Raw genomic sequence first — 26,238 nt, 5'->3', positions numbered from 1 at the left:
GAAACCAGATGGCAAGGGAGCCCTTAATGCAGTCCTAGGCCAGAGCCCCGGGTGCAGGGCAGGATCACCCATGGCGGACAGGTTTCAGCTGAGCTTCCAGACTAAGATGGACTAGGAAGAAGGACCCAGCAGTCTACTTCTGAAAAGAATTAGCCAGTGAAAACCTTACGAATAACAGTGAACAAACAAATCTGTCTTGGAAGAAGTAGTACACCCAGAATGCTCCTTAGACTCTGGAGGAGAACAGAGAGAACCTGCAGAGGCAGAGAACAGGCAGCACACCGCTGGCAAGGGCGCCAAGCTGATTTTAGATAAGATCCAGTCTATGGTTCACGCTCCAAGACAACGCTGCTTCTGCGCGTATCTCAGGGTCACGCACGTGTTGTTGTTGCTAGTTGCCATGGAGTCAATTCTGACTCATGGGGACCCCAAGTGTGCAGAGTAGAACCGTACTCCACAGTGTTTTCACAGCTGCGCCCTTTTGGAAGCAGATTGCCAGGCCTTACTTCCGTGGCACCTCTGGGTGGTTTGAATGGCCAACCTTTCAGTTAGTAGTCTGGCAATTAATCATTTGCACCACGCAAGGGCTCCTTTCAAATTTGGGCCCATTGTGCTTGTCTCCTTTCAAAGGAAGCAGGACTCCTTGGAGGGTGACAGCACAAGACACCAGAACATCCAAAAGTAAGCTGAGCCTGGAATGTCTTGGTGATGTCAGAAAGTAGGGGTGCTGTTAGACCTGTCTCAGATGATTTCGGAAAAGATCACAAAGAAGCCACAGACAGGACTCCCATTGCTAAAGGGAATGGCAGGCTATGCATGAGAAAATAATCATAATCATTGGGATAAGCTGAGCCATGGGTCCACGGTGATATTTTCAGAGTAATACACTTGCATGCAGATTTTGTAAAATACTGCCAAGGCGTATCCACGCGTTTCCGATATTTTTACCGAAATTAATCAAATCAACTACCCTCATGTTTGGTTCTTTGCACAATATACCTATAAAAATATATACTGTATATACATAAAATACACGCATATATTATCTATGCATATAGTATATATGTATACGGAGCCCCGGTGGTGCAGCGGTTAAGAGTTTGGCCGCTAGACAAAGGTTGGCAGTTCCAACCCACCAGCCAATCCTCAGAAACCTTATGGGGCAGTTCTACTCTAACCTATAGGTTTGCTGTGATTCAGAATGGCCTCGGCGGCAACACGTTTGTTTTGTTTTGCTTTTTTGATATGTATATACTATATGTGGGAACCGTGGTGGCGCAGTGGTTAAGAGCTCGGCTGCTAACCGAAGGTCTGCAGTTCGAATCCACCATCCACTCCTTGGAAACCCTATGGGGCAGTTCTACTCAGTCCTACAGGGTCGCTATGAGTCGGGATGGACGTGACGCCAAGAGTTTTTTAATACTACACGTGTATATACTATCGGTGTACATTATATATAGAGAGATGCAGCTTGACATTTATGAACATGAAAAATAGACCACAACACTAACACAGCAAGTGGTGAAAAGCAAGTTACAAAGCGCCCGTTGTGTCTTACCTCTTCATACACGCGTGTTCATGTGTATTACATGCCCAGGAAAAAAGTCCCCAAGAGTGGATTCCAAAATGTTGCAGTGGTCTTCTGAGTGTAGAGGGCTTGACTAAGGTGGCGTTTACCTCGTTTCACTGCCTTTTGGAACTGCCTGTTTAACAATAATCAGCTACTGTTCTCACAAAATAAAAGTAACACAGACAGCTTCCAGCTCGTGAACAGGCTGTGTGCTCAGAGCTCCAGGGTGCCTTAGCCGACTGGAGCTCAGAACGCGTTTTCTGGACACAGGTGCGCCCCCGACGGCGGCTGCCCCAGGACCGGCAGGAGACGGCGCGGGCGGGTCCACGGGTGGGGACAGCCAGGAGGGCGGCTCCTGCCCGCGCGGCCTTCTCCCCGGACCCCTACCCGGCCGCGCCGCCGTCTCCCCGGGCCCCCGTCTCCCCGCGCCGCCGTCTCCCCCGGCCCCCGTCTCCCCGCGCCCCCGTCTCCCCCGCGCCCCCCACCCCCCTGCCGCCGTCTCCCCGGGCCCCCGTCTCCCTGCGCCCTCCACCCCCCGCCCCCGTCTCCCCCCCCCGTCCCCGTCTCCCCCGGGCCCCCGTCTCCCCGGGCCCGCGTCTCCCTGCGCCCCCCACCCCCCCCCGTCTCCCCGGGCACCCCCCCCCGCCCCGCGTCCCACTCGCAGCGACATCGCCCCCTGGGGGCGCCTTGGCCACCGCGGAGAGTTTGGGGTACCAATGAGGAGGGCCCACCTTGCCGAAGGGAGAAAGCCTAAGAATGAGGGTCTGAGCCGGCATTCCACTCTTTTCATACACAAGCAAAGTACTTTTTGCACGGTTTTTACTTTTTGTATGGTCTGTACATTTTGCACAGCTTAGACTTTTTGCACGGTTTGGACATTGACAGGCTTTTCCTCGGCCTTCTGGGGCGCTAGGCCCTGGGCTGACTGGTAGAAGCTCTTCTAAGCTCTTCTTTTCCTCTGGCAAATCCCTCAACATCTCACCCTGCAGCTAGGGCCTTATCTTACTTTTCAACAATGTTTGAGAGAGTAGTTTTTATTTTACGAATTTCACTCTGGGATTTTTAAAAAGGACGCGAGGTTTCCAACCAGGTCAACTGTACAGCTGGGTCAGGTCCTTCCTCCGGGGGACCTGCCCCCCGAAAGATTACCCTTGTTATCAGTGCTGTCAGTAGTGGGGTGCATGGATGGTGATCACACTGTCAGGGTGACACCAAATGACTGTCTATAAAATTTTCTGTAGTATTTCAGCAGAGGTTTATTATTTTTTTTTATAAAAATATCCTGTAGGTGGAAAGGAGTGTGCTGTCACATTATAGGGAGAGCAACTAGGGTCACATAACCATGTGTGTATGAATTTTTGTATGAGAAACTAACTTGAACTGTAAACTTTCACTTAAAACACAATTTTAAAAAATCCCTGTAGTTGGTTACAACAACAAAAACATTTTCCTAAGCCCAGCTTACTTGGGTCAACATACCCACAAGGCTGAACCTCCACGCGAGTTTCCGTCCTGAACCTCTGAACGGCCTGGGTTGGAGCCGTCGTTACCGCCAGTTACAGGGAGGCTTGGGGCCTGTACGCGCTCTGTGCTCTTGTTTTCCCTGCTGCTGTCTTTATAGTCACTGATGTTGTCAAATTTTCTAGTGTTTTAGCTACAATACTGTGGTAAGTAGTATTTGTGAACCTATATCAACAGCTTTTTTGAGAATAAAGTAGTGATTAATGGAAAAAAAGGAGTGATATATGGGAATTACAATTTATGGGTAATCTTATTACAAAAAACATTGCTAAGGATTCTGTATGGCCTGGTCTGGGGGGAAGTCTGTGGGGGGTGACACCATGAGTCACTGCACTGGTTGACACCAACCCTAGTGATGCCACTGCTTGTTGGAATGATCTGGAAATGAGTCCTAGGGTGCAAACCCAGCCGGCAGAAGCTCTGAGGCAGGGAACTGAGGACCCACTGGTGGGCCCACCCCAGCCCCCACGAAGGCCCGGATTCCCTGACACCCCCTCCCTGCCCGAGGTTGAGGAGGAAATTCGTCCATCACTGCAATCCATCCCTCAAGGCCCGAGGGTCCTTCCTCCCTGCAGATGGTGTAGGGAGCGAGAGGTAAGCACCCCCCCACCCCTGCTGCCCCAGTTGAGCCTGGGGAAAATCCAAACCTCCCTGAACCTCAGTTTTCTTATCTGATAAACACATGATAAAAGGAGTTCCTCAGTTTTCTTATCTGATAAACACATGATAAAAGGAGTTCTCTTTTAAGGCTGGTGTAGTTAATCTGGATAAAGGCTGTACGAGAATTCGTCTTGCAATTTTTCTGTATGTTTGAAATTACTTCAAAACAAAAAAGACAAAATGCATTTTATCCTTATAAATGCTTTAGAGTACTCTATTAAATTCAAAATACAACGCACATGTTAAACAAACATGTTACACTTCAAAAAAATTCTATATGTAATTTCTAGTTCATTAATAGATATTAAGAAACTCACGTTGAATCAGTCACTTCCTGCCTGTCACCCGTCTATGTTGACGTTCTTCAATAACAAATATGGTTCTCATGTGACACTACATGCCTGCATGTTCTTTGGTTGAAGTGACCCCATGAACGCCACACCCAAGTGAACCTTTGGGAAACACACCCACACAGAACGTGCCACACTTCAGCTTGGCAGTATGCAAGGGTTTGGCTGTGAGTGTGGAGAGAGATCAGGGCAGAGCGGTGTGGGACTTAGAAAATATGACATGACGTTGGGCCATGTCAGGAATGCTTCCAAATAACTGTGGAAGTTTTTAGGTGTACCCACAATATATGTAATATATGCTTTGAAACGCAGGTACATAAAAGGAAAGGAAATAAAAATCATCCACAACTCTACCACCCAAGATCACTGCTGTCAGCAACTTGGTTTACATAGGTTCAAAAGATGTGTACCAGAGACGGCAGAGCGGTGAAGAGCGTCAGCTTTGGGGCCCCAGCTCTACTGCCCTTCAGAAGAGGTCCTGGTAAGCTATTTGGCCACTTTATGCCTCAGCTTCTGTTCTGCAGCTGTAAAATGGGAAAAATAATACTTCCTTCCACAAAAGATTGATATGAGCACTTAGAACCGTGCCTGCATATAGCAAAGACAATAAGCATGTATTTAGTTGCCTTGAGTTGCTGTAACAAATACCACCAAATGGGTGGCTTTAACAAAAAGAAATTAATTTTCTCACAGTTTAGGAGGCTAGAAGTCTGAATTCAAGGCCCCAGCTCTAGGGGAAGGCTCTGTCTCTGTCTGCTCTGGGGGAAGGTCTTTGTTCCCTTTCAGCTTCTATACCTAGGTTCCTTGGCAATCATGTGGCTTGTATCAGCCCCATCTCTGCATTCTTGCTTGTTGGCTTAACGTGCTTTTATATCTCAAAAGAGATTGATTTAAGTGGTTAAGAGTGCAGGCTGTTAACCAAAAAGTCAGCAGTTCGAATCTACCGGTCAATCCTTGGAAATCCTATGGAGGAGTTCTACTCTGTCATATAGACCCAGTGATATAGGGTCGCTATGATTTGGAATTGACTCAATGGCAACGGGTTTGGTTTTGTTCTTGTTTTTATTGTGCTTTAAGTGAAAGTTTACAGTTCAAGTTAGTTTCTCATACAAAAATTTATATACACATTGTAATGTGACCCTAGTTTCTCTCCCTATGACAGCACACTCCTCCTTTCCACCCAGGATTTCCCATGTGCATTTGACCAGCTCCTGTCCCTTTCTGCCTTTTCATCTCACCTCTGGACAGGAGCTGCTCATTTAGTCTCATGTATCTATTTGAGCTAAGAGCATGCACTTCACGAGTATCATTTTATGTCTTACAATCCAGTCTAATCTTTGAAGAGTTGGCTTCGGGAATGGTTTCAGTTCTGGGCTAACAGAGAGTCTGGGGGCCATGTCTTCCGGGGTTCCTCCAGTCTCAGTCAGACCATTAATTCTGGTCTTTTTACTAGAATTTGAGTTCTGCATCCCACTTTTCTCCTGCTCCGTCAGGGACTCACTGTTGTGTTCCCTGTCAGGGCAGTCATTGGTGGTAGCCAGGCCCCATCTGGTTCTTCTGACCTCAGGCTGATGGAGTCTCTGGTTTATGCGGCCCTTTCTGTCTCCTGGGCTCATAGTTTCCTTGTCTTTGGTGTTCTTCATTCCCCTTTGCTCCAAGTGGGTGGGACCAATTGATGCATCTCAGATGGCTGCTTGCTAGCATTTAAGGCCCCATACAGCACTCACCAAAGTGGGATGCACAACATTTTCTTAATAAACTTTGTTATGCCAATTGACCTAGATGTCCCCTGCAGCCATGGGCCCCAGACCCCTCCCCTACTCCTCTGTCCCTCGAAGTGTTTGGTTGTATTCAGAAAACTTCCTAGCTTTTGGTTTTTTTAGGACACTGAAATAGATGTTCACTGAGGTCATTCAATTTAGCCTCATTTTAACCCTATAAGGGGGCCCTGGTGGCACAGTAGTTAAGTGTTTGGCTGTTAACCAGAAGTTCGGCAGTTCGAATCCACCAGCTGTTCCTCGGAAACCCTATGGGGCGGTTCTACTCTGCCCTATAGGGTTGCTATGAGTAGGAATCAACTCAGTTGGCAACTGGTTTGTTTTTTTTTTTTTCTTTTTTTAACCCTGTAAGGTTATGGAAACCCTGGTGGCGTAGTGGTTAAGTGCTATGGCTGCTAACCAAAGGGTTGGCAGTTCAAATCCGCCAGGCGCTCCTTGGAAGCTCTATGGGGGCGGTTCCACTCTGTCCTATAGGGTCGCTATGAGTGGGAATCGACTTGATGGCACAGGGTATAAGGTTATAGGTCAGGAGGCATTTCACCATCCAATATACAAGTTACCAAGCTCATGAGGGGCTTTTAAGTGACCTAGCACTCCCCGTTCCCAGCTCCCAGAGCTCAAACAACCTCATACCTTCCTGGACACACCAAAGACAATCACCAAGTCCCTCCGAGTTTTGCTCTGCATTCATCTCTAACGTTCCATAACCCCTGCCATGGTACCCCCTCAGGCAAACCTAACCTCTTGCACGGCACTGTGAGGAAGCCCTGTAGCAGGGGGAGAGCCTGAAATGGGACCTGGCTTTGAGATAAGTGAGACTAGCTGTCTTGGATTAGAAGGGAAATCAATTACCTTCTCTGGGCCTCCATATCTTAATTGGTAAAATGGGGGAAATAATAATCTATTTCGCCGGACTTTATGGGAATTGAATGAGACAATGTATGCTAAAGCAGTACTTTGCAAATGCTTGTCATATGATCTAAAAAAAGAACACCCTAAATCCATTGCCGTTGAGTGGATTCCAACTCATAGCAACCCTATAAGCCAGAGTAGAACTGCCCTATAGGGTTTCTGAGGCTGAAACCTTCGTGGAAGCTGACTGCCACATTTTTCTCCCGTGGGGCAGCTGGTGGGTTCGGACCACTAGGTAACAGCTGAGTGCTTAACCCCTGCACCACCAGGGCTCTTTGTCACGTGATAGGCACTCAATAAATTTTTGCTTAATCTGAACATTGGTCTCCTTAATCAAGTATCTGCTATGCAGGTGTGAAAAACAAGCAAGCAAACAAGAAACAGAAACCTGCCATGGTTTTCTGTTACCTCCTGGCTGAAGTAAGCATTCTTTACTACAAGACTATTTCTTCAATAAAGAGATTCCCAGCTACACGTGTAGCCACCCTGTTCCTATTCCTTACATTTGCCGCAGGCAGGTGAACTGACTCTGACAGCTCCCAGGACATGCCTGACTTCCCTGCTCCATGCTTTTAGCTCTTTTTGTGCCCCGCCCTCGGAAGCCCCCACCCCTCACTGAATCCTAGCCAGCCTTTACACCACGGGCAAATGCTGTCTTCTCTGCGAAGTTTCTCCAAGTCTCCTCAGAGTGACTCTACCTTCCCTGTCTCCCACAGTGCCCCTTGTGGCACTGACCATATTCAGACTTTTCATTGCAGTCATCCGCTCTGGTGGCTCTCTTCTGACGTCCATTTTTTTTTTTTTTTTAAAGAATATTTCAACTTTTATTTCTAGGATACATTCATCTGGAAACTTTTTGTTTCTTTACAGTTTTCCTCCTAAGAGAAATGAATACATTAAAAATATAATCCAACTACCAGCAATGTTTGTAACCAGAAAAGAATCTAAAATCTCTGGTGTGATGATATAGGATTTAAAAAAGAAAAAAAACTTCATACCAGAAATAAAGCCTGAATATTCTCTTTTCTTTAAAAATATAGTTTTTTTCTTTACTTTTCCATGTAAATCTTATAATCAAACATTTAGTTCTAAAGTCTATTTTTAAGTCAGCAATTACAACACTAGAGCATTGCTTTCTTTCCACTTTGTATCCTGTTCTGTGCTATGAATCAACTAATAATTGAAGAAGTCTTAAAAATGAGATGCCACCAGGCGATAGCAAGATTCACGATATACTGACCATAAAATAAACTCCCCAGTAGCGAACTGAAATCTATTTACAGGTTGTATTCTATTACGTTTATGAAATGAGCATGTATAGGAAGCACTTTTGCGAACTGTAAAGCTATTTTTTAAAATTTATTTTGCCTGGAAAGATTGGGATGAGGTGTCAGGGACACACGGGTGTGAAACCTAGTCCTTTTTTTCCAAAACTACTTAGACTTGTGGGGGGAGAATAATAACTGCAAAGAAGTTGGGGGTATGGATGCAGGGATTTCTCTTAAAGATTGATTGGTTTGCAGCAATGTACTATTTTTCTTAACTGAGAATAAAAAAGTGGGGAGGGCAAAGTAACAGCTCTCTATAGACCAATACTTTACACCAGACTGAGAGGTCAGGCCGTCTGTTTCCAAATGGGAATAAGAAACAAGAGAGCTTGGATGGTTTCTTCCCCACTTCCGAATAGGTCCTCTATGCAGAATTTCATTACTTGAAGTATAATCTATCCTAAAACAGTATTCAAAAACCCAACACAAATAGTTTGAGGATGGTTTCCCTTCTTTAGGAAGATAATCAAAGAGCCAAACTTAAACATGTACATAACATACCTGAACCACAGAGTAACACCTTCCTCCTACTCCTACAACTTTTTTAGGGTATTTGTAATACATGGAAAGGTAAGTAAAGAATGGAGACCTGGTGGTGCAGTGGTTAAGAGCTCGGGTGGCAGTTCGAATCCACCAGCCGCTCCTTGGAAACCCTATGGGGTGGTTCTACTCTGTCCTATATGGTCGCTATGAATCAGAATTGACTTGAGGACAACAGGTTTTTTTTTTTAAGTTTTTTTTAAAGAATAAAGAAGCTCAGTAACAATATCAGTGAGGGTTTTCCTCTCCTTTGCAAAAACAAAAACAACCCATTGCCATCAAGTCAATTCTGACTCATAGCCACCTTATAGGACACAGTAAAACTGCCTCATGTCTCTCCAGTCTTTTTAATGACCTTTGCTTTTTTCATGTATGGTGCTCTTGATGTCATCCCACAACTCATCTGGTCTTTGGTCATTAGAACTCAATGTGTCAAAGCTGCTCTTGAGATGGTCTCTAAATTCAGGTGGGATATACTCAAAGTTGTACTTTGGCTTTCCTGGGCTTGTTTTAATTTTCTTCAGCTCCAACTTGAACCTGCATAAGAGCAATTGATGGTTTGTTCCACAGCTGGCCCCTGGCTTTGTTCTTACTGATGATGTTGAGCTTCTCCGTTGTTTCTTTCCATAAATGTAGTCGAGAGGTCCACGTGTATAAACCAAAACAAACAAAAACCAAAAAACCAAACCTGGTGCTGAGTTGATTCCAACTCACAGAGACCTGTAGGACAGAGTAGAACTGCCCCATGGGGTTTCCAAGGCTGTAAATCTTGACAGAAGCACTTTGCGGGAGAAAGATGTGGCAGTCTGCTTACACACAGGTAACAGCCTTGGAAACCCTACAGGGCAGTTCTACTCTGTCCTGTAGGGTCGCTATGAATCAGAATCAACGCGATGGCAACAGGCTGGTTTTATACCTAGAAGTGGGGTTGCTGGATCATACGACAGCTCTATTCTTACTTTTTTGAGAAAGCGCCATACTGTTCTACATTTCTCAGTCTCAGCAGCAACAGATAAGGGTTTCAGTGTCCCCACATCCTTGACGACATTTGTTACCTGTTTTTTTTTTTTTAATCAATGCCACTTTTGGGGGAGGAGAGGGATAAGAGGGTTTCTCATTGCAGTTTTCATTTGCATCTCTAACAGCTAAGGACAGCCCTCTTGGCCCAGTGGTTAAGAGCTCGGCTGCTAACCAAAAGGGTCGGCAGTTCAAATCCACCAGCCGCTCCTTGGAAGCCCTATGGGGCAGTTCTACTCTGCCCTATAGGGTCGCAATGAGTTGTAACTGACTCGTCAGCACCTGACAACAATGACTAATGCTTTTGAACATCTTTTCATATGTTTGTTGGCTGCGTAGATGTCCTATCTGGTGAAGATTCTGTTCACGTTCTTTGCCCATTTCGTGACTGGGTTGCCTTTTTGCTGTTGAGCTGTTGCAGTTTTCCATAGATTTTAGAGATTAGACCCTTTTTGGAAGTCATTTCCAAAGATTTTTTTTCCCAGTCTTTAGGTTGTCTATTTACTGTTTCAATAAAGTCTTTTGATGAGGGTAAGTTTTTTTTTTTTCTTAACCTTACGAGGGCCCATTTATCTATTTTCTTCCTGCATTTGTTGTATGTGTTATCCTATTCTTATACAGGTCCCACAGTTTTCTCCCTGTATTGTCTTGCAGGAATTTTAGGGTGTTAAGATTAACATTTAGGTCTTTGATCCATTCTGAGTTAAATACAGCTGCGGAACCCAAAGGAAAGTAGCCATTACACAGACTAACTCCCGCTCGCTGGGTGCTTCGGGTTCCTCAGGCGGAGAAGGGGGTGATCAGTCTCCTAGAGTGCCTACCTCACAGGGCGAGAGTCAGAGGAAGAAGCGGGTGGAGAAGGGTCTAGGTCAGCACAGCGGGCTGGACAGGTGTACGTTCCGTTACGACCTGAGGGCCGCAGGTAGGGGGTGGGGAAGTAGAGTCACTGAGTCCGCCGCGCCAGAAGGCCGACGGAAGGGACGCAGGAACCAGAGTGCAGGGGTCGCGGGATCCGGGGAACCGGAGACTCAGAGGCGCCAGCCCCGCCCACCTCTCGGAGACGTGCCCTCCCCACACTCTCTGCGCGCGACCCGGAAGCGGAAGTGAGCTCCCGTCTTCCTCTCAGGGCGTCCCTCCTGCGTCTTCCGGCCTGTGGCAACGGGAGCGGCGGTTCGCGGCGTGTGGTGCGGCGGCGCGGAGCCCTGAGGGCCCGGCTGAGCTGCAGTCATGGCGGATGTGACCGCCCGCAGCCTGCAGTACGAGTACAAAGCGGTGCGTGAGGGCTAGGGGAAGACTCCGGGCGAGGGAGCCGGGTGGGGAGCGAGAGGCCGAGGAAGGCCGGCGCGCGAGCCGCGAAGGTGGAGGGAGGTTGAATCGGGCGCAAGTGGGGCTGCACGGCCTGTGGGCGCCCGCTGGGCCTGGCGGGCGGGACGGCCGGGGCCTCCTCGGAGGGCTTCCCCGGGCCCCTGAGCGCCGGCCGGGCCCTGCGGACACTCGCCGCCCAGGCCGGCCGTCGCGCGTTGTGTGGGCGGCGGGGGGTCAGGTCGCTCGACGGGCCGAGCGCAGAGCCGAACTCGGCCCTTGGTCCGCCGCAGTCTCGCGCGGTGCCGTCGCTTCTGAAGGAAACTGTTTATTTACTCCGTCTGGGGACTGTTAGCGCTTGGTGGCCTCGGCCCGTCCTGAGGTATTACCAGCTCTTGTCCCCGTAATTAGCAGCTGGCCCTGTTCACGTCAGAGCTCCGACAATGTGATCTTTCCAGAACTCGAATCTCGTCCTCCAAGCTGACCGCTCGCTCATTGACCGCACCCGCCGCGATGAACCCACAGGAGAGGTGCTGTCTCTGGTTGGGAAGCTGGAGGGCACCCGGATGGGGGATAAAGCTCAGCGGACCAAGCCGCAGATGCAGGAGGAGAGAAGAGCCAAGTGAGTACCAAGGGAAAGCTTTTTTCTTCACATTTAGAGCCCGTGTTTTCTTTAGCATTTGAGTTTCAAGTATATTTTGCAGAAATGCTTGGTGCAAGGTGAGACCTCGGTGGTTATTAAATTATCTTAGTGAAGGTAAACACAGAACGCAAGAGCTAAAGGGTCTTTGGCCTAGGTGAGTACATTTGCAGTGGAAAATAACTCTTTGTTACTTTTTTTTAGTAATCTCTTTCTGGTCCACATACAGATCTTTTCTTATGGGGTATTTTCAAGTTTCCTTGTCTCAGTAACTTTTCTTCTTCCATTCTTAACTTTTCACCTCAATTTCTTTCTTCTGCTTTTGCCTACTCCCAGCTATTTTGTTGTTACAACTAACATTTAGCGGTCATATTACTAAAGGTGCTTTGTTTCCTTTTAGTTTTCTTTACTTTTTGAGGTATTTCAAAACCTAGACAATGATTGAACTTTATCTCACCGTTTTTTTCCGAACATCTCTGTGTTTCCTCCATTCTCTGTGATAAAGTCTCAAAAATTCCTAGGCCCACTCTTGATTAAAGTAGTTATATTTGAAATGAGTGAATAGATTATTAGTTTTCCATTTTGCAGCATATGACCTCTTTTCCAATTTTATTGTACCTTGTTGGGAGTTTGTAAGAATGGCATGGTGGCAGTGTCACCCTTCCTTTTTGTCTCACTTTATGATTAGGGAGAGCTTCACCATCAGCATCAGCCAGCTGATCGCTATGAGATGGAGGTCAGACAGCCCTTGATCCTCCAGTCTTTTTACCAGTTCTGACACCGGCCAGCCCTCTCAGGAGCTGTCTGCTGCTCTGCTGAGTTCGATAACTCATTGCAGTGGCTACCGTATTGTCTGGTGCTGGTCTCCTGGTTCTGCTGCTGCCGTTTCCCTGCTGCAGCACTGTCTCCGATATTGGAGCTCTCTTTCTCTGTCTCCTGGGTCTAGGAGGTTCTCAGCGCAGGGACGCCATGTCCAAAGGATGCACTCTGCTCCCATCTCTTCTTCTTGGTGGTAGTGAAGCCCCGCTCTGTTCTGGGATGAGCTCATTTTAAGCATGGTGGGATGGCAAAACTGATAGTCTCCTCATTAGGGGGCCACGTACCGTATGTGCGTGGTTCCACCCCCACGGGTGCCACACACCTTATTTGCATTTTTAGCAAGCTGTCCAGTCCCCTTGGTGGACCACAAGCACTTTCTTTCTGTAGTCACATTCAGTCATTTGGTGGAAGTTATGAGACCATGCTTAGAAAGGCCACATAAAATCAGTCCTCACACCGCAGGAGTCAAGAGCAGTGGATTCCTTTGGAGCTTCCGTTTCTCTGGCTAGGAAAAGGAAATGTCTATGAGAGGTGAAAAACTAGCCAGGATCGGGTTACATAAGATCTTCATACGAAGTGATTCTTTTAAATGAATGAGGAGGCTATCTCATTGTATCAATTAGCGCAGCTGGTGCACCATAGGGCTCCTTTTCTGTCGATGAGTCCCATCAAGAAATGTTTCATGCTAGGGACTTAAGGTCAAGTGGGAATCATCTGCTGAGGTACAGGTTTCTCTTTTCAGATATAGGTGTGTATCACAAAACTGAAAAAGAGGGGTGTGGGTTTGATTTAGCCTTCGCTTGGCGAGGGAATCTTCTCTCTGTTGAACATCATATTGTGTGTCCATTAGGCGAAGAAAGCGTGACGAGGACCGGCATGACATCAACAAGATGAAGGGCTATACCCTGTTGTCGGAGGGCATTGACGAGATGGTGGGCATCATCTATAAGCCCAAAACTAAGGAGACCCGGGAGACCTATGAGGTGCTGCTCAGCTTCATCCAGGCTGCGCTCGGGGACCAGGTGAGGCAGCCAGAGCGTGAGGACCAGCATTTGGAAGGGAGAAGGTCACAGCTGGGATCACTGAAGAGCCTTGTCTCTGGATCTGCCTGTATGGGCCACACCAGTTGGCAGAAGGACTAATAACGGTGGCTCACGTTAAGTGACCGTTTTTTTCATGTGGGATGGCGCTTTCTGTGCCTGTTCTCTTTTAGGTCTCACATTCGCTCTGTGAGATAAGGTGCCGTTAATACTCATTTTCCATTTTACGGAAGAGTGACGTGAGGCACAGAATAGTAATTTCCCCAAGTCACAGAGGTTGTATTTGGCAGAGCCAGGATGAACCCAGGTAGTCTGTCTCCAGAAGCTGTGCTGTTAACTGTTACACGTGTGTGATTAAGTTGAGGACCGTGAGTCTCTGGAGGGTCCAGTGAAGTGGATGGTAAAGGAGATGAGGTCAAAGAATTACCAAAACTCTGGTGAGCTGGGGCGGGGGTGACTGCAGAATGCCTTTACCACCTGGAGACCTGGCAGACTGTTGTGGAGGTTGTATCCCTCTGCTTCCTAAGACCAGCTACCTGTGGTTTTTAGAAGCACATGAATGTTTCTTCAGTTAGGTGACTCAAGTGGCATTTTTGGTCAGCGTTAATGACCCTGGTCTGGGCCTGGGATCCTGCAGGTTTTGACGAGGTGCAGCTCTTCACATCCTGCTCGTCAGCGATGGTCTGCGTGTCATCCTTCTACATTGTCTCTGCTTTTTGCCACCAGCCACGCGATATCCTCTGTGGTGCAGCTGATGAAGTTCTAGCTGTCCTGAAGAACGAAAAGCTGCGGGACAAGGAGAGGCGGAAGGAGATTGACCTGCTGCTGGGTCAGACAGATGATACCAGATACCACGTGCTGGTGAACCTGGGCAAGAAGATCACAGACTACGGTGGAGACAAGGAGATCCAGAACATGGGTAACCGAGCTCCCTGTGTCCTTGACCCCCAAATGTGCATCTTACAGCATCGTTCACTAAAACCTTAAGTGTTAGTGAGTTCCCATGACCTTTTTGGTATTTACTGAAGAGCTATGATTGATGGACACCAAAATTCCTAGATTCCAACAGCTGTCTCTTGTGGGTTTTCCTGAGACCCTTGTGTTGTATGGAGTGTGGGAGAAAACTTGGTCAGAACCTGGGGCTTGAGTGACTGAGCAAGTGGAGCAGGGGTGACTCCAAGGTTAGCAGGTTGGAGGAGGCCTCTGCAGCCGCAGCACAGGTGGCAGCTCTGTTGATGACCTGTGTTGACGTGTCTGTGTTCCTGAGTCCGAAGACCACAGACCTAGCCTGATAAGAGTCAAATCAGGCCGTTGAGAAAGTCAGCCCCATGGTGCCTCTTGTTCCACTAGCCGTCCACTGCCCCTTCTTTATCATCCCTCATCGTTTCAGATGACAACATTGACGAGACATACGGTGTGAATGTGCAGTTTGAGTCTGATGAAGAGGTGAGTGATAAATGGACCCAGTGTATTCTCGGTTTTGAAGTTCTCACAGTAGTGGGACGACTTTTGGTGTAAAGACGCTCTCTAGTTTGAGCTACATACATTTTATGGAGTTGTGTGAGCGTTAAACTTAGACGTTAAGTATAATTTTGCCAAAAAACTGTTAGTTATCTTCAGGTTTTGTAAAACAAATTTAAGTTAATAATGTTTTATAACAAACCAGCTGGAACCACAAAAAGAAAGACGAGATAAAGTCCAGTGAATACCTTCATTGACGGTGTATTCTGTTGTTTTTCTTACGAAATTAGAAGATTGTCGTTTAACTTTTGCATTCTAATCTCACTGCCATAGTAATCTTCTATTTTTTCACTACCGTGTTCTACTCTCAGTTTCAGAAGAATGCGTATTTACCCTGAGTAAATAAGTCACAGTTGAAGCCACCGCCGGGGTTAACGTTGACCAGCTCACCAGAACGTCCTAAATATGTGCAAAGGAGCATGAGTCGGGCACTTGAAAAAAAAGTTTTAAGTTGCTTTAGAGTTCTCAGTGAATGGGTTTGGCTCCTAAAAGATAAAATGCCAGCTCTTGAATATTTTATGTAAGGACAGGAAAAAGGGATAACAAGGGAGAGCAAGAAGGAAGGGCACTGAACCTGAGACCAAGAAGGAGATCTGTATTTCAGTCCTGTATTTTGGGGAGGTCATTTGGCCCTTTCTGTCAGATGATTTAAGTGGATGACTGCTAACCCCCTTTGTGCACTATGGTTGCGGGCTTTTATAATTTTAAGTAGTAGCAGGCTAAAAGAATGTTTTTCTCACAGGAACTCATTCATTTAGCAAATATTATTTATTTGCTTATTTATTTATTAAGTACCTGCCTGAAATGTGACGCTGTGCCTAAGTACTGAAAATACAGTATTGTGCATACAGTGTGGTCTCTACATTTCTGCATCAGTTTCGGCTTTCTAAGCATGCTTCTGTGTAGCTCTTCTCTCCTGTTAGCCTAATAGCCTTTTTTTTTTTTTAAAGTACCGATTGTGCGTATGAGAGGGAGAGGCTGTGATTCCATTGTCCGCCCTCGTGGCCGCCTAAGGAGAGAAGTAGAAGCGAGAGTGGAAGCATCCGATGAATCCATGCCAGGCAGACTTAGAATAGCGAGGCCGTTCTGTTCAGTGTACTCTGGAATAAGGCTCACCTTGGTTTCAGTAAGCTCTTGGTTCCTCCCTGTCTTAGTCATCTAGTGCTGCTATAACAGAAATACCACAAATGGATGGCTTTGACAAAGAGAAGTTTATTATTCTCTCATGGTCTAGTAGGCTAGAAGTCTGAATTCAGTGTGTCACCTCCAGGGGAAGGCTTTTTCTCTGGAGGAAAGTCCTTGTAATTAATTTTCCCCTGATCAAGGAGCTTCTCAGTGCAGGGACCCAGGTCCAAAGCACGCACTGTGCTCCTGGTGCTTCTTTTTTGGTGGCTTGAGGTCCCCCCATGTCTGTCTGCTTGTTTTTCTTTTTTTATATCTCAAAAGAGATTGGCTTAAGGCACGATCCAGTTTCGTAGGTCTCATCAACATAACTGCTGCTAAACCATCTCATTAACATCGTAGTAATAGGATTTACAACACGTAGAAAAATCATATCAGATAAGAAAATGGTGGAGAATCATACAATACCAGGAATCGTGACCTAGACAAATATGGGGGGACACAGCTCAATCCATGGCAGTCCCCAAAGCCATTGCTGTAACCATGGAGCTGATCTTGGGTGACTCGAGGTTCTGTGGTGATGCCAGGATCAGCTCCTGATTATGGGTTGAGGCTGGGACCATCTCCACAGGAAGGCGATGAAGACGTGTACGGGGAGGTTCGAGAAGAGGCGTCTGACGATGACATGGAAGGGGATGAAGCAGTTGTGCGCTGCACCCTCTCGGCTAACGTAAGTACCTTCTTTCCTGCTGCTGCAAGGCTAGGTCATTTCTGGGGACAGGACTCCTTCCCCATGCCTGCGTCCTGTTATACGTTACTTATCGAGCAACCTATTGATAGGGTGAGCCATGATGAACATTTAGTGACGTGATTTTGTTAAGGTTTTTACTGAGTTATCGTTCATTCCCCAGGCGTGTGTCGATGAAATCTTAGTGTAAACTCAGTGTCACAGAGTTTTTCCCGGTAGAAAACTCTCAGAAGAATATCAGCTACGGGATGGAGTGTAGAACTTTGCCTCAGGTGATGAGAAAGCACTTGGGGCAAATGGATCTGGTGAACTGAGTACCCGGTTATTTTTTCTAGCTTGTAGCCTCAGGTGAACTGATGAGTTCCAAGAAGAAGGATTTGCACCCTCGGGACATTGATGCATTTTGGCTGCAGCGGCAGCTCAGCCGTTTCTACGATGACGCCATTGTGTCGCAGAAGAAAGCAGATGAAGTGCTGGAGATTCTGAAGGTGTGGCCAAGAAGGACAGGGTTTCTGTGGTTCTGTTCTGCACGTTTCTGTGTTCAGTGATCTTAGAAGACGGGGACAATGAATGAAGCAGATGGCTGCGTCCTTCATGCTGGTGTTGCTTTCTCCCTGCAGACAGCCAGTGATGACCGGGAGTGTGAGAACCAGCTTGTCCTGCTCCTTGGTTTCAACACTTTCGATTTTATCAAAGTGCTGCGGCAGCACAGGATGATGAGTGAGTGGGCCTGCGATGGAGGCTGTGTTGCTTTCACACTTTGGCGCCTGTTTGGCTTTTCCCTCCTCCGTTCTATACCTAGGTTGAGGGTTGGTTCCGTTTTTTCTTTTGATGTCGGCAGTTTTGTACTGTACCCTGCTGGCCAGTGCCCAGAGCGAACCTGAAAAGGAAAGGATCATGGGAAAGATGGAAGCTGATCCAGAGCTGTCCAGGTTCCTCTACCAGCTCCATGAAACTGAGAAGGAGGATCTGATCCGGGTGAGAGCTGGTTGGTTTGTCTGATTTCTGAGCTGGATTGTTTACTTTGACAAAGGGAAACTGGGTAGAAGATTGCAACGTAAGCTCAATTCCTCGTAAAAGAGAGAGTTTAAGGAGTGATGTATTTCTCTGAATTCTTTGGGATTTGTCAGTGGGCACAGATTAGAATGGATGCATTCACGTTGGTTGTGGTTGAGAACCCATCAAGCTGCTGTCCTCACCAGCACTCTGTGGGCCACTCTCTGTTTAAAAAACTGAAATACAGGGAACACAAGTGTTAGTTTAACACAGAACCCACACTCCTGCACCTCTGGGGTAGCTGTCGATGCTGAGTTATAGAGGCTGTACTTCTGACATCTTTATATTGCACGTTGTCGCTTTAGAGAAGCTTGTTTGCTCTGATCATCCTGGTGGTCTCTGTGGCAGGTATCTGAACGTGAAAGGCAGTCTTTCTGTTTTGGGACTTCCTAGGCAGCATGTTGTTAGTCAAGCTTAGCTAAACAGGCACTGAACAGGACAAGAAGCTAGGATGGCAGACAATTATTAGTTCTTTTTATCTCTCCAACTACAGGAGGAAAGGTGCCGGAGAGAGCGCGTGCGTCAGTCCCGAATGGACACAGACCTGGAGACCATGGATCTGGACCAGGGTGGAGAGGTAGTTACCGGGGCTGGCTCCAGGGGTGTCTGTGTGGAGAGGTAGTTACCATGGCCGGCTCCAGGGCTGTCTGTGTGGAGAGGTAGTTACCGGGGGTGGCTCCAGGGCTGTCTGTGTGAAGAGCTAGTTACCGGGGTTGGCTCCAGGGGTGTGACGCACAGAAAGCTCTTCTGTTGAGTGTCTTCTCTCTCTGTGTCTTTGTCTTTCATATCCTTAGGCACTGGCCCCACGGCAGGTTCTGGATTTGGAGGACCTGGTTTTTACCCAGGGGAGCCACTTCATGGCCAATAAACGCTGTCAGCTCCCTGATGGGTCCTTCCGTCGCCAGCGCAAGGGCTATGAAGAGGTGCATGTGCCTGCTCTGAAGCCCAAGCCTTTTGGTTCAGAAGAAGTGAGTGAATTGCTTTTCTTAGCCTTGCACTCAGTTCACCTCACTTCCAATTTGGATTTCAACCCACTGATCAAAACGTGGCTGTGTCTCATAGATAGATCATTCTAGAACCAGAAGGAGCCCTGGTGGTGTAGTGGCTGCTAACCAAAAGATTGTCCGTTTAAATCCACCAGCCGCTACTTGGAAACTCTATGGGGCCGTTCTCTGTCCTGTAGGTTCGCTATGAGTCGAAATCGACTTGACAGCAATGGGTAGAAGCTGCTTCAGGGTTTTCCCATTATGATCTTGAGCCTGGGGGACATTATTGGTCTTTCTGGACTGGCCTTCCATGGAGAGTTATGCAGGGAGGTTGCCAGGAAATGAAATCCTGACGGCCCTGCAGAAACAATCTGCTCAGGAGTGCTGCCAAGCTGACGTGAGTGGTATTTGTTCCTTTCAGCAACTGCTTCCAGTGGAGAAGCTGCCAAAATATGCCCAGGCCGGATTTGAGGGCTTCAAAACGCTGAATCGGATCCAGAGTAAGCTCTACCGTGCTGCCCTGGAGACAGACGAGAACCTGCTGCTGTGTGCGCCTACCGTAAGCACTGCCCCGGCTGTGTTTTCTTGTGGAATGTGGGCTGTGTTTCTGGTGGCAGGCTAGTTCTCCATCTGCCCACCCCGCCTCAAAACAAAAATCCCACGACGTGCTCTATTTTCTATTGTAGCGAAAAGCTCACGGTAGTTTGGGCAGTGAGCATAACCAGGTAAATGTGGCTTCTTATCCGTGGCCTTTGACTTAGGGTGCAGGAAAGACCAACGTGGCCCTGATGTGTATGCTCCGAGAGATAGGAAAACACATCAACATGGATGGGACCATCAACGTGGATGACTTCAAGATTATCTACGTTGCTCCCATGCGCTCCCTGGTGCAGGAGATGGTGGGCAGCTTTGGCAAGGTGAGGGGGAATGGTGGGTGGCTTTGGGAAGGTGAAGGGGGATGGTGGGCAGCTTTGGGAAGGTGAGGGGTTGGTGGGCAGCTTCGGGAAGGTGAGGGGGGGTTGGTGGGCAGCTTTGGGAAGGTGAAGGAGGAGAACTTTGCTGCTGAAGACGCTGAGTGCAGCTGTCGAAGTACTGAGACAGGCATGGTGCAGCTTTGCTTCTTGTATTAGGGTGTTTCTGGAATACCTTAGGCAGTGATATTTTTTCCCATTCCAAAGTTGGGACTTGGCCCAGAGACAGAGTTTCTGAAGCAGAACTGTCTTGAGCCCGTGTTGCACTTTTACAGGGGTTTGCTGTCTCTTTCATGCTCTCCATAGCAGGATCATTTCCATTATTGAGGGATGGTCCTGGTTACCTGCTGGTTTCCATTTCCCCCCCTTGAGCGCAGAGCTCTCAGATCTCTGCTTGCTTTATTTGCCTGAGTATAAAGCTGGGTTGATTTTAGGAGCATATGCTTATGTAATCTGACTCACTTGATAGTTACCGGAGGGGTTGGTAGCTATTCAATACCCTGGGCTAAAACTTCCCAGACTAAAAGGCAAGGTTATGTGGCCCCCTTCAAGCCCTCTTGCCTGACATACCTTTTATCACCAGCGCTTGGCCACGTATGGCATCACTGTTGCTGAACTGACCGGGGACCACCAGCTGTGCAAGGAAGAGATCAGTGCCACCCAGATCATTGTCTGCACCCCCGAGAAGTGGGACATCATCACTCGAAAGGGCGGAGAGCGCACCTACACCCAGCTGGTGCGGCTGGTCATCCTGGTGAGGGCGCATACAGAGTGAAGACTGGTCCTGGTCGGGGAGGACAAGCTTACGTGGGTGTATAGGCTAGTCCTGGAGGAGGGCACACTTACAGAGTGTGTAGACTGGTCCTGGTCGGGGAGGACAAGCTTACGTGGGTGTATAGGCTAGTCCTGGAGGAGGGCACACTTACGGAGTGTGAAGACTGGTCCTGGTCGGGGAGGACAAGCTTACGTGGGTGTATAGGCTAGTCCTGGAGGAGGGCACACTTACAGAGTGTGTAGACTGGTCCTGGTCGGGGAGGACAAGCTTCCGTGGGTGTATAGGCTAGTCCTGGAGGAGGGCACACTTACAGAGTGTGGAGACTGGTCCTGGTCGGGGAGGACAAGCTTACGTGGGTGTATAGGCTAGTCCTGGAGGAGGGCACACTTACAGAGTGTGGAGACTGGTCCTGGTCGGGGAGGACAAGCTTCCGTGGGTGTATAGGCTAGTCCTGGAGGAGGGCACACTTACAGAGTGTGGAGACCGGTCCTGGAGATGGGCGTGCTAACACTGACTGTTTCTTCAGGGCCTTTCCTTAGTGGGCTTCGTTGTTACCGTTAAATGAAAATCTGTGTAACTGAGAAACTTCACAGTAGGTGCATGGTGTCCGTCATACTCTTTATATTGTTTTGTCTGAAATGTTTTGAAATCAAAGTGAGCGGAAAGCTAACTGTGTCCTCCGAGAGCATTACAGGGCTTTAGTAGCTTCTGTTCACGGAGTAAAGGAGCCAGGGTTCTGTGTTCTGTAGCTGCAGAAGCACCCAGAAGGGAATGATGGACTGTGCGTCAGAGGACCCTCCACGTTGCTTTCCTGTGCTGTAGAGCAGGGACTGGCACTCGGGCCACCTGTCCTACAAGTAAAGTGGTTTTTTGGGAACGCAGCTGGGCCATTTGTTTGTGTGTTGTCTTGGCTGCTTTTGTGCATTGGAGAGTTGACTATTTTGCAGCTGAGATTGTATGACTCACAGGCATAAAATGTTGACTGTGTGGCTCTTTAAGAAAAAGTTTGCCAGCCCTTGGCTTTAGAGTCTTGCTGCTGAAAGCCCGACCTGCAGACCAGCCAGGGCATTGTTGAATGGGAGCTTGTTAGAATGCAGAATCTCAGGCCCCACCGCACACCTCCTGAAATACCGTCTTCATTTTAACAAAACCTGTCAGTGCTTTTATGCAAGCTAAAATTTAAGAAACACTGGTCTAGACCATGTGAACTTACCATTTGATGCATACTGTTTTTTGTTCTTGGTAAGGATAACTGCCTTGGTAAGGGTCCTTGGTAAAGATAACTTCATGTAAGTATGGCCTGATCAGAAGCTTCCATTTTAGTAAAAAAATTTACTTTTGAGTAGAGTTAGGAGCTCATTTACCTGAAGTATCGTATTTTGTTACTGTGAGTTGTTGTGTTTCACTGAACATGGGCAAAAAAGCTTATGGTTATTTCCTTGAGTTTTTCACGATGAATGTTATCTTTAGTCTTTGGGTGTGTAACAAGTCCTGAATTGGAATGCTCTCTTTTCTTTACTAGGTTATATAATGGGGTTATATGCCTACAAAATGGCACTAGTCTCAGGGAAGGGGGCTAGATTCCTGTGGTCCTAGAGTCAGTGTGCTGCCCTTCCTGTTCCTAGGATGAGATCCATCTTCTCCATGACGACAGAGGTCCTGTCTTGGAAGCTTTGGTGGCCAGGGCCATCCGAAACATTGAGATGACTCAAGAAGATGTCCGACTCATTGGTCTTAGTGCCACTCTCCCCAACTACGAAGATGTGGCCACCTTTCTGCGTGTCGATCCTGCCAAGGGCCTCTTCTACTTTGATAACAGGTATAAGAGAAGACTGGGGAAAGTTAAACTAGGGTAACCTTCCTGCTCTCCTCCCCCTTTTCCAAAGAGCTCTATTGATTTGGTTTTAAAAGGGCCTTTGAGTTTTGCTGTGTGAATCTCAGATACATGGGCTTCTGGGGCCATGAGGACTGTTTTACTCTCTTGGTATTCTCTGCCAGCAGCTTCACTTGTTTAATTGTTGGGCTTCTAGCTTCCGCCCAGTGCCTCTGGAGCAGACTTATGTGGGTATCACAGAGAAGAAAGCCATCAAGCGTTTCCAGATCATGAATGAAATAGTCTATGAGAAAATCATGGAGCATGCTGGAAAAAACCAGGTGTGTTCATGGTCCCTCGTGAGTTATGAGGTGTGTTCATGGTCACTTGTGAGTTTTGAGGTGTGTTCATGGTCCCTTGTGAGTTTTGAGGTGTGTTCATGGTCCCTTGTGAGTTTTGAGGTGTGTTCATGGTCCCTTGTGAGTTTTGAACTCTGTCCTTATGAATTCTTGATTTACTGACAATCAGGCAAGCTTGACAAAGAAGAAGAAACAACACAAATCCCCAGTTATTGTGAAAGAGATAGGATGTCATTACATGTCTTGTAGACATCAAGAGGGTAATAAGGGAATGTTACAAATTTGACAAGTTAGGAGAAATGGACCAATTCCTAGAAAAGCGCAAGCTACTAAAGCTCAGCTAAGATGAAATAGATAACCTAAATAGTCCTATAACTCTTAAAGAAATTGAATTTGTAATTCAAAAGACCCTGAAAAGGAAAGCCCTGGGCCCAGATAATCAGTTTATCTGTCTGCATTACTGAGTTTGTAGGACAGTGTGCTTTTATTTATACGACTGCATACGTAAAATTTTTGGGGTGACTTGCACTAAAAATAACGATGAAAAATAAAAACTAGTGAAAGGACGTTTTACCAAAAGTTAGTCTAATACAGTTTCTTTAATTGAGCGCGGAATTTAACCACGTTAACAAAGAAAAAGCAAGGAAAAGTGATAGTTTATTTCATTTGCCGAAAAGAAGCATATGAGTGTATATGAATAGAAATCTTTCCTTGGCACTGAATACTTGGAGGACTTTTTATTTTCCACAAAGTGGTTACCAGTCTCATGTGAGGACTTATTTCCTAAGTCTTTTCCTAGAGGATTATACTCATTTCATGTAATGTTATGGCTGATATTTTGCAGACAGATTTTTCATATGATTTAGAATTTTAGTAGGTGCTTGAACACAAATTCTTAAATGAGATTCCTGAGTTTGCATCCATACTATATTTAGTTTCGTAGTTCCAGCCAGGACTCTTTATCTTTAGAGTCTTGCCAGCTCTGTTGCTAGGCTTCTCCTGAGTTTGCTCTCGCTCTTGCAGTTTCTCCTCATTTCAAGACCTTGGCCTCTGGCCGTACCATGGTGCAGCCTCTGCTTCCTGTTGGGTGGTGCTTGGGGCTTGGAGAGTGCCTGTGGAGCCTGTCTCTGGGCTAGAGCAAACTTTGGTTTCTGCTTAGGTACTGGTATTTGTCCACTCCCGGAAAGAGACTGGGAAGACGGCCAGGGCCATCCGGGACATGTGTCTGGAGAAGGACACTCTGGGTCTGTTTCTGAGAGAGGGCTCAGCCTCCACAGAAGTCCTTCGGACTGAAGCTGAACAGTGCAAGGTGAGGAGGGGTAGGCCCAGGTTCTTATTCCCACCAGGTGACTGGCCTGCTGGAGGTCCCAGATGACTCCCCTAGGCCTGTGTTGTGGTGCTGTTGTTTCATGTGGGTAAGATTGATGACGTGGATGTGGTTCCGTGGGATAGGTCAGAAGGTGGGCTCTCATTTTATTTGCTCTGATACGAAGGTATTTACTTATTCCTTGGGAGAGCTCCCACATGAAGGCTCCCCTCCTTAACTTCTATTTCTGTTCCACAGAACCTGGAGCTGAAGGACCTTCTGCCGTATGGCTTTGCCATTCATCATGCTGGCATGACCAGAGTTGACCGAACACTTGTGGAGGATCTTTTTGCTGACAAACACATCCAGGTGAGGGAGGACAAAGCTTTTGGGGGAGCAAGTGGCTCAGGCTTCAGAAGACCTGAAGTGTCAGAGATTGGGCCGTGTGTTTGTCTCTGGCTCGGAAAGGCTGTGGCAGGGACAATAAGCATAGCTTACAGTGTAGAAGGGAAGATGAGTGAGTTTAGGAAAAGTGTCTGAGGAGCAAAGCCAGCGCTTTGGTAACAATGGAGCTCCAAACATGGGTTTGTGAGGTCAGGATCCTGTTCGTTCTCAATGTCAGGATAGCCTATATCTTCAATCGCCTTCCAACCTTCAGTTGATTAATATATAGGTCTGCATTTATGACTCATGTACCTCTGGAACCTTGAAATGTTAATTGGTGAATAGATGAAGAACTGTTTATGCTTTATGTTGTATTAACAAGTATTGAGACCTCAGTCCTGCTGGAAGCTCTGAGGCCAGCTGCTTAGAGACGCCAGCGATACTAACCCTCTGATGATGATAGCTGTTTTCCTTCTTACCTGGCTTTGCCTCTGTAGGTTTTAGTTTCCACAGCAACTCTGGCTTGGGGTGTGAATCTCCCTGCACATACAGTCATCATCAAAGGCACCCAGGTGTATAGTCCTGAGAAGGGGCGCTGGACAGAACTGGGAGCTCTGGACATTCTGCAGGTAGAGCCTTTGTGTTCATTCTCAGCGAGGAAAGGTATCTTGTGCGTGGCATGAGAGGATGTGGGAGAGACTAAGCGAAGGGCAGGTTTTACAGTGTAGGCGCCCTGAACCAGACCCAGAAGCTCTGTGGCATAGCCCTTGTACGTGAAATGGAAGGGTGTGGGCAAGACCAAACGAAGGCCGAGTTTTACAGGTAGGGGCCCTGAACCAAACCCAGAGTCTCTGTGGCCTAGGTCTTGGTGTACTGTCTCTGACCTAGATGCTGGGACGTGCCGGAAGACCTCAGTACGACACCAAGGGTGAAGGCATACTCATCACGTCTCATGGAGAGCTCCAGTACTACCTGTCCCTGCTCAATCAGCAGCTCCCTATTGAGAGTCAGATGGTGTCCAAGCTGCCTGACATGCTCAATGCAGAGATCGTGCTGGGGAACGTCCAGAACGCGAAGGTAGGGGCTCCGCCCTTGGAGCTTCTTGCCTGTCCTAGGTCAGCTGAGGTACCTGGGGATGGTCCCTGTTGTGCTCTTGGGCAGCAAGCATCCAGGGTTACCTATCCGTGCACCTCCATCTTCTTCATTGTAGGCAAACTCTCAGAAGATTCTTGGGTCTGTGGCCCATAGTTTCCCTTGTTACCAAGATCTTACAAAGGACTCTGTCTTTATGATGAAATACCACAAACTCTCAGAAAATGATATAGTATATCTTTGTAGTTGGGAATTGACTTTTAAAGGATCCACAGGAGCTTCTTATCTGAGCATCAGGAGTTCCTCATGTGGTCTCTTGTAGGATGCAGTGAACTGGCTAGGCTACGCCTACCTGTATATCCGAATGCTCCGCTCCCCAACGCTCTATGGCATCTCTCACGATGACCTCAAGGGGGACCCCCTGCTGGACCAGCGCCGCCTGGATCTGGTTCACACAGCTGCCCTAATGCTGGATAAGAACAATCTAGTCAAGTATGACAAGAAAACAGGCAACTTCCAGGTGAGGGGTTGGGAATTTTGAGGCAAAGATCTTGGCAGAAGTTGTAGGTCCAGGAGAAAACTTCTCAGTTAGATTTGAGCACTTCCTGTCTGATTCCCTACTGCTTGA

The 26,238-nt window shown here is 47.4% G+C and overlaps 1 protein-coding gene across 1 annotated transcript in view; it reads left to right on the top strand.

The window, feature by feature from the left end:
* Nucleotides 1-10,813: 10,813 nt before the first annotated feature.
* Nucleotides 10,814-26,238, top strand: part of SNRNP200 (small nuclear ribonucleoprotein U5 subunit 200) — a 32,418-nt gene continuing 16,993 nt past the window's right edge. Inside the window, exons 1-21 of the mRNA XM_003421999.4 lie at nucleotides 10,814-10,948; nucleotides 11,437-11,600; nucleotides 13,288-13,459; nucleotides 14,204-14,396; nucleotides 14,868-14,923; nucleotides 16,752-16,850; nucleotides 17,204-17,356; nucleotides 17,489-17,588; nucleotides 17,710-17,846; nucleotides 18,418-18,501; nucleotides 18,719-18,892; nucleotides 19,332-19,469; nucleotides 19,672-19,827; nucleotides 20,465-20,635; nucleotides 22,282-22,475; nucleotides 22,687-22,810; nucleotides 23,988-24,137; nucleotides 24,393-24,503; nucleotides 25,016-25,147; nucleotides 25,407-25,595; nucleotides 25,933-26,130. Coding sequence (XP_003422047.1) covers nucleotides 10,904-10,948; nucleotides 11,437-11,600; nucleotides 13,288-13,459; nucleotides 14,204-14,396; nucleotides 14,868-14,923; nucleotides 16,752-16,850; nucleotides 17,204-17,356; nucleotides 17,489-17,588; nucleotides 17,710-17,846; nucleotides 18,418-18,501; nucleotides 18,719-18,892; nucleotides 19,332-19,469; nucleotides 19,672-19,827; nucleotides 20,465-20,635; nucleotides 22,282-22,475; nucleotides 22,687-22,810; nucleotides 23,988-24,137; nucleotides 24,393-24,503; nucleotides 25,016-25,147; nucleotides 25,407-25,595; nucleotides 25,933-26,130 — 2,940 coding nt within the window. The 5' untranslated portion in view covers nucleotides 10,814-10,903. The remainder of the gene's footprint in view (nucleotides 10,949-11,436; nucleotides 11,601-13,287; nucleotides 13,460-14,203; nucleotides 14,397-14,867; nucleotides 14,924-16,751; nucleotides 16,851-17,203; nucleotides 17,357-17,488; nucleotides 17,589-17,709; nucleotides 17,847-18,417; nucleotides 18,502-18,718; nucleotides 18,893-19,331; nucleotides 19,470-19,671; nucleotides 19,828-20,464; nucleotides 20,636-22,281; nucleotides 22,476-22,686; nucleotides 22,811-23,987; nucleotides 24,138-24,392; nucleotides 24,504-25,015; nucleotides 25,148-25,406; nucleotides 25,596-25,932; nucleotides 26,131-26,238) is intronic.

The sequence above is a fragment of the Loxodonta africana genome, chromosome 15 (assembly GCF_030014295.1).
Source record: "Loxodonta africana isolate mLoxAfr1 chromosome 15, mLoxAfr1.hap2, whole genome shotgun sequence".
NCBI classification, from domain to species: Eukaryota; Metazoa; Chordata; class Mammalia; order Proboscidea; family Elephantidae; genus Loxodonta; species Loxodonta africana.
This window is presented reverse-complemented; position numbering and strand designations above follow the sequence as displayed.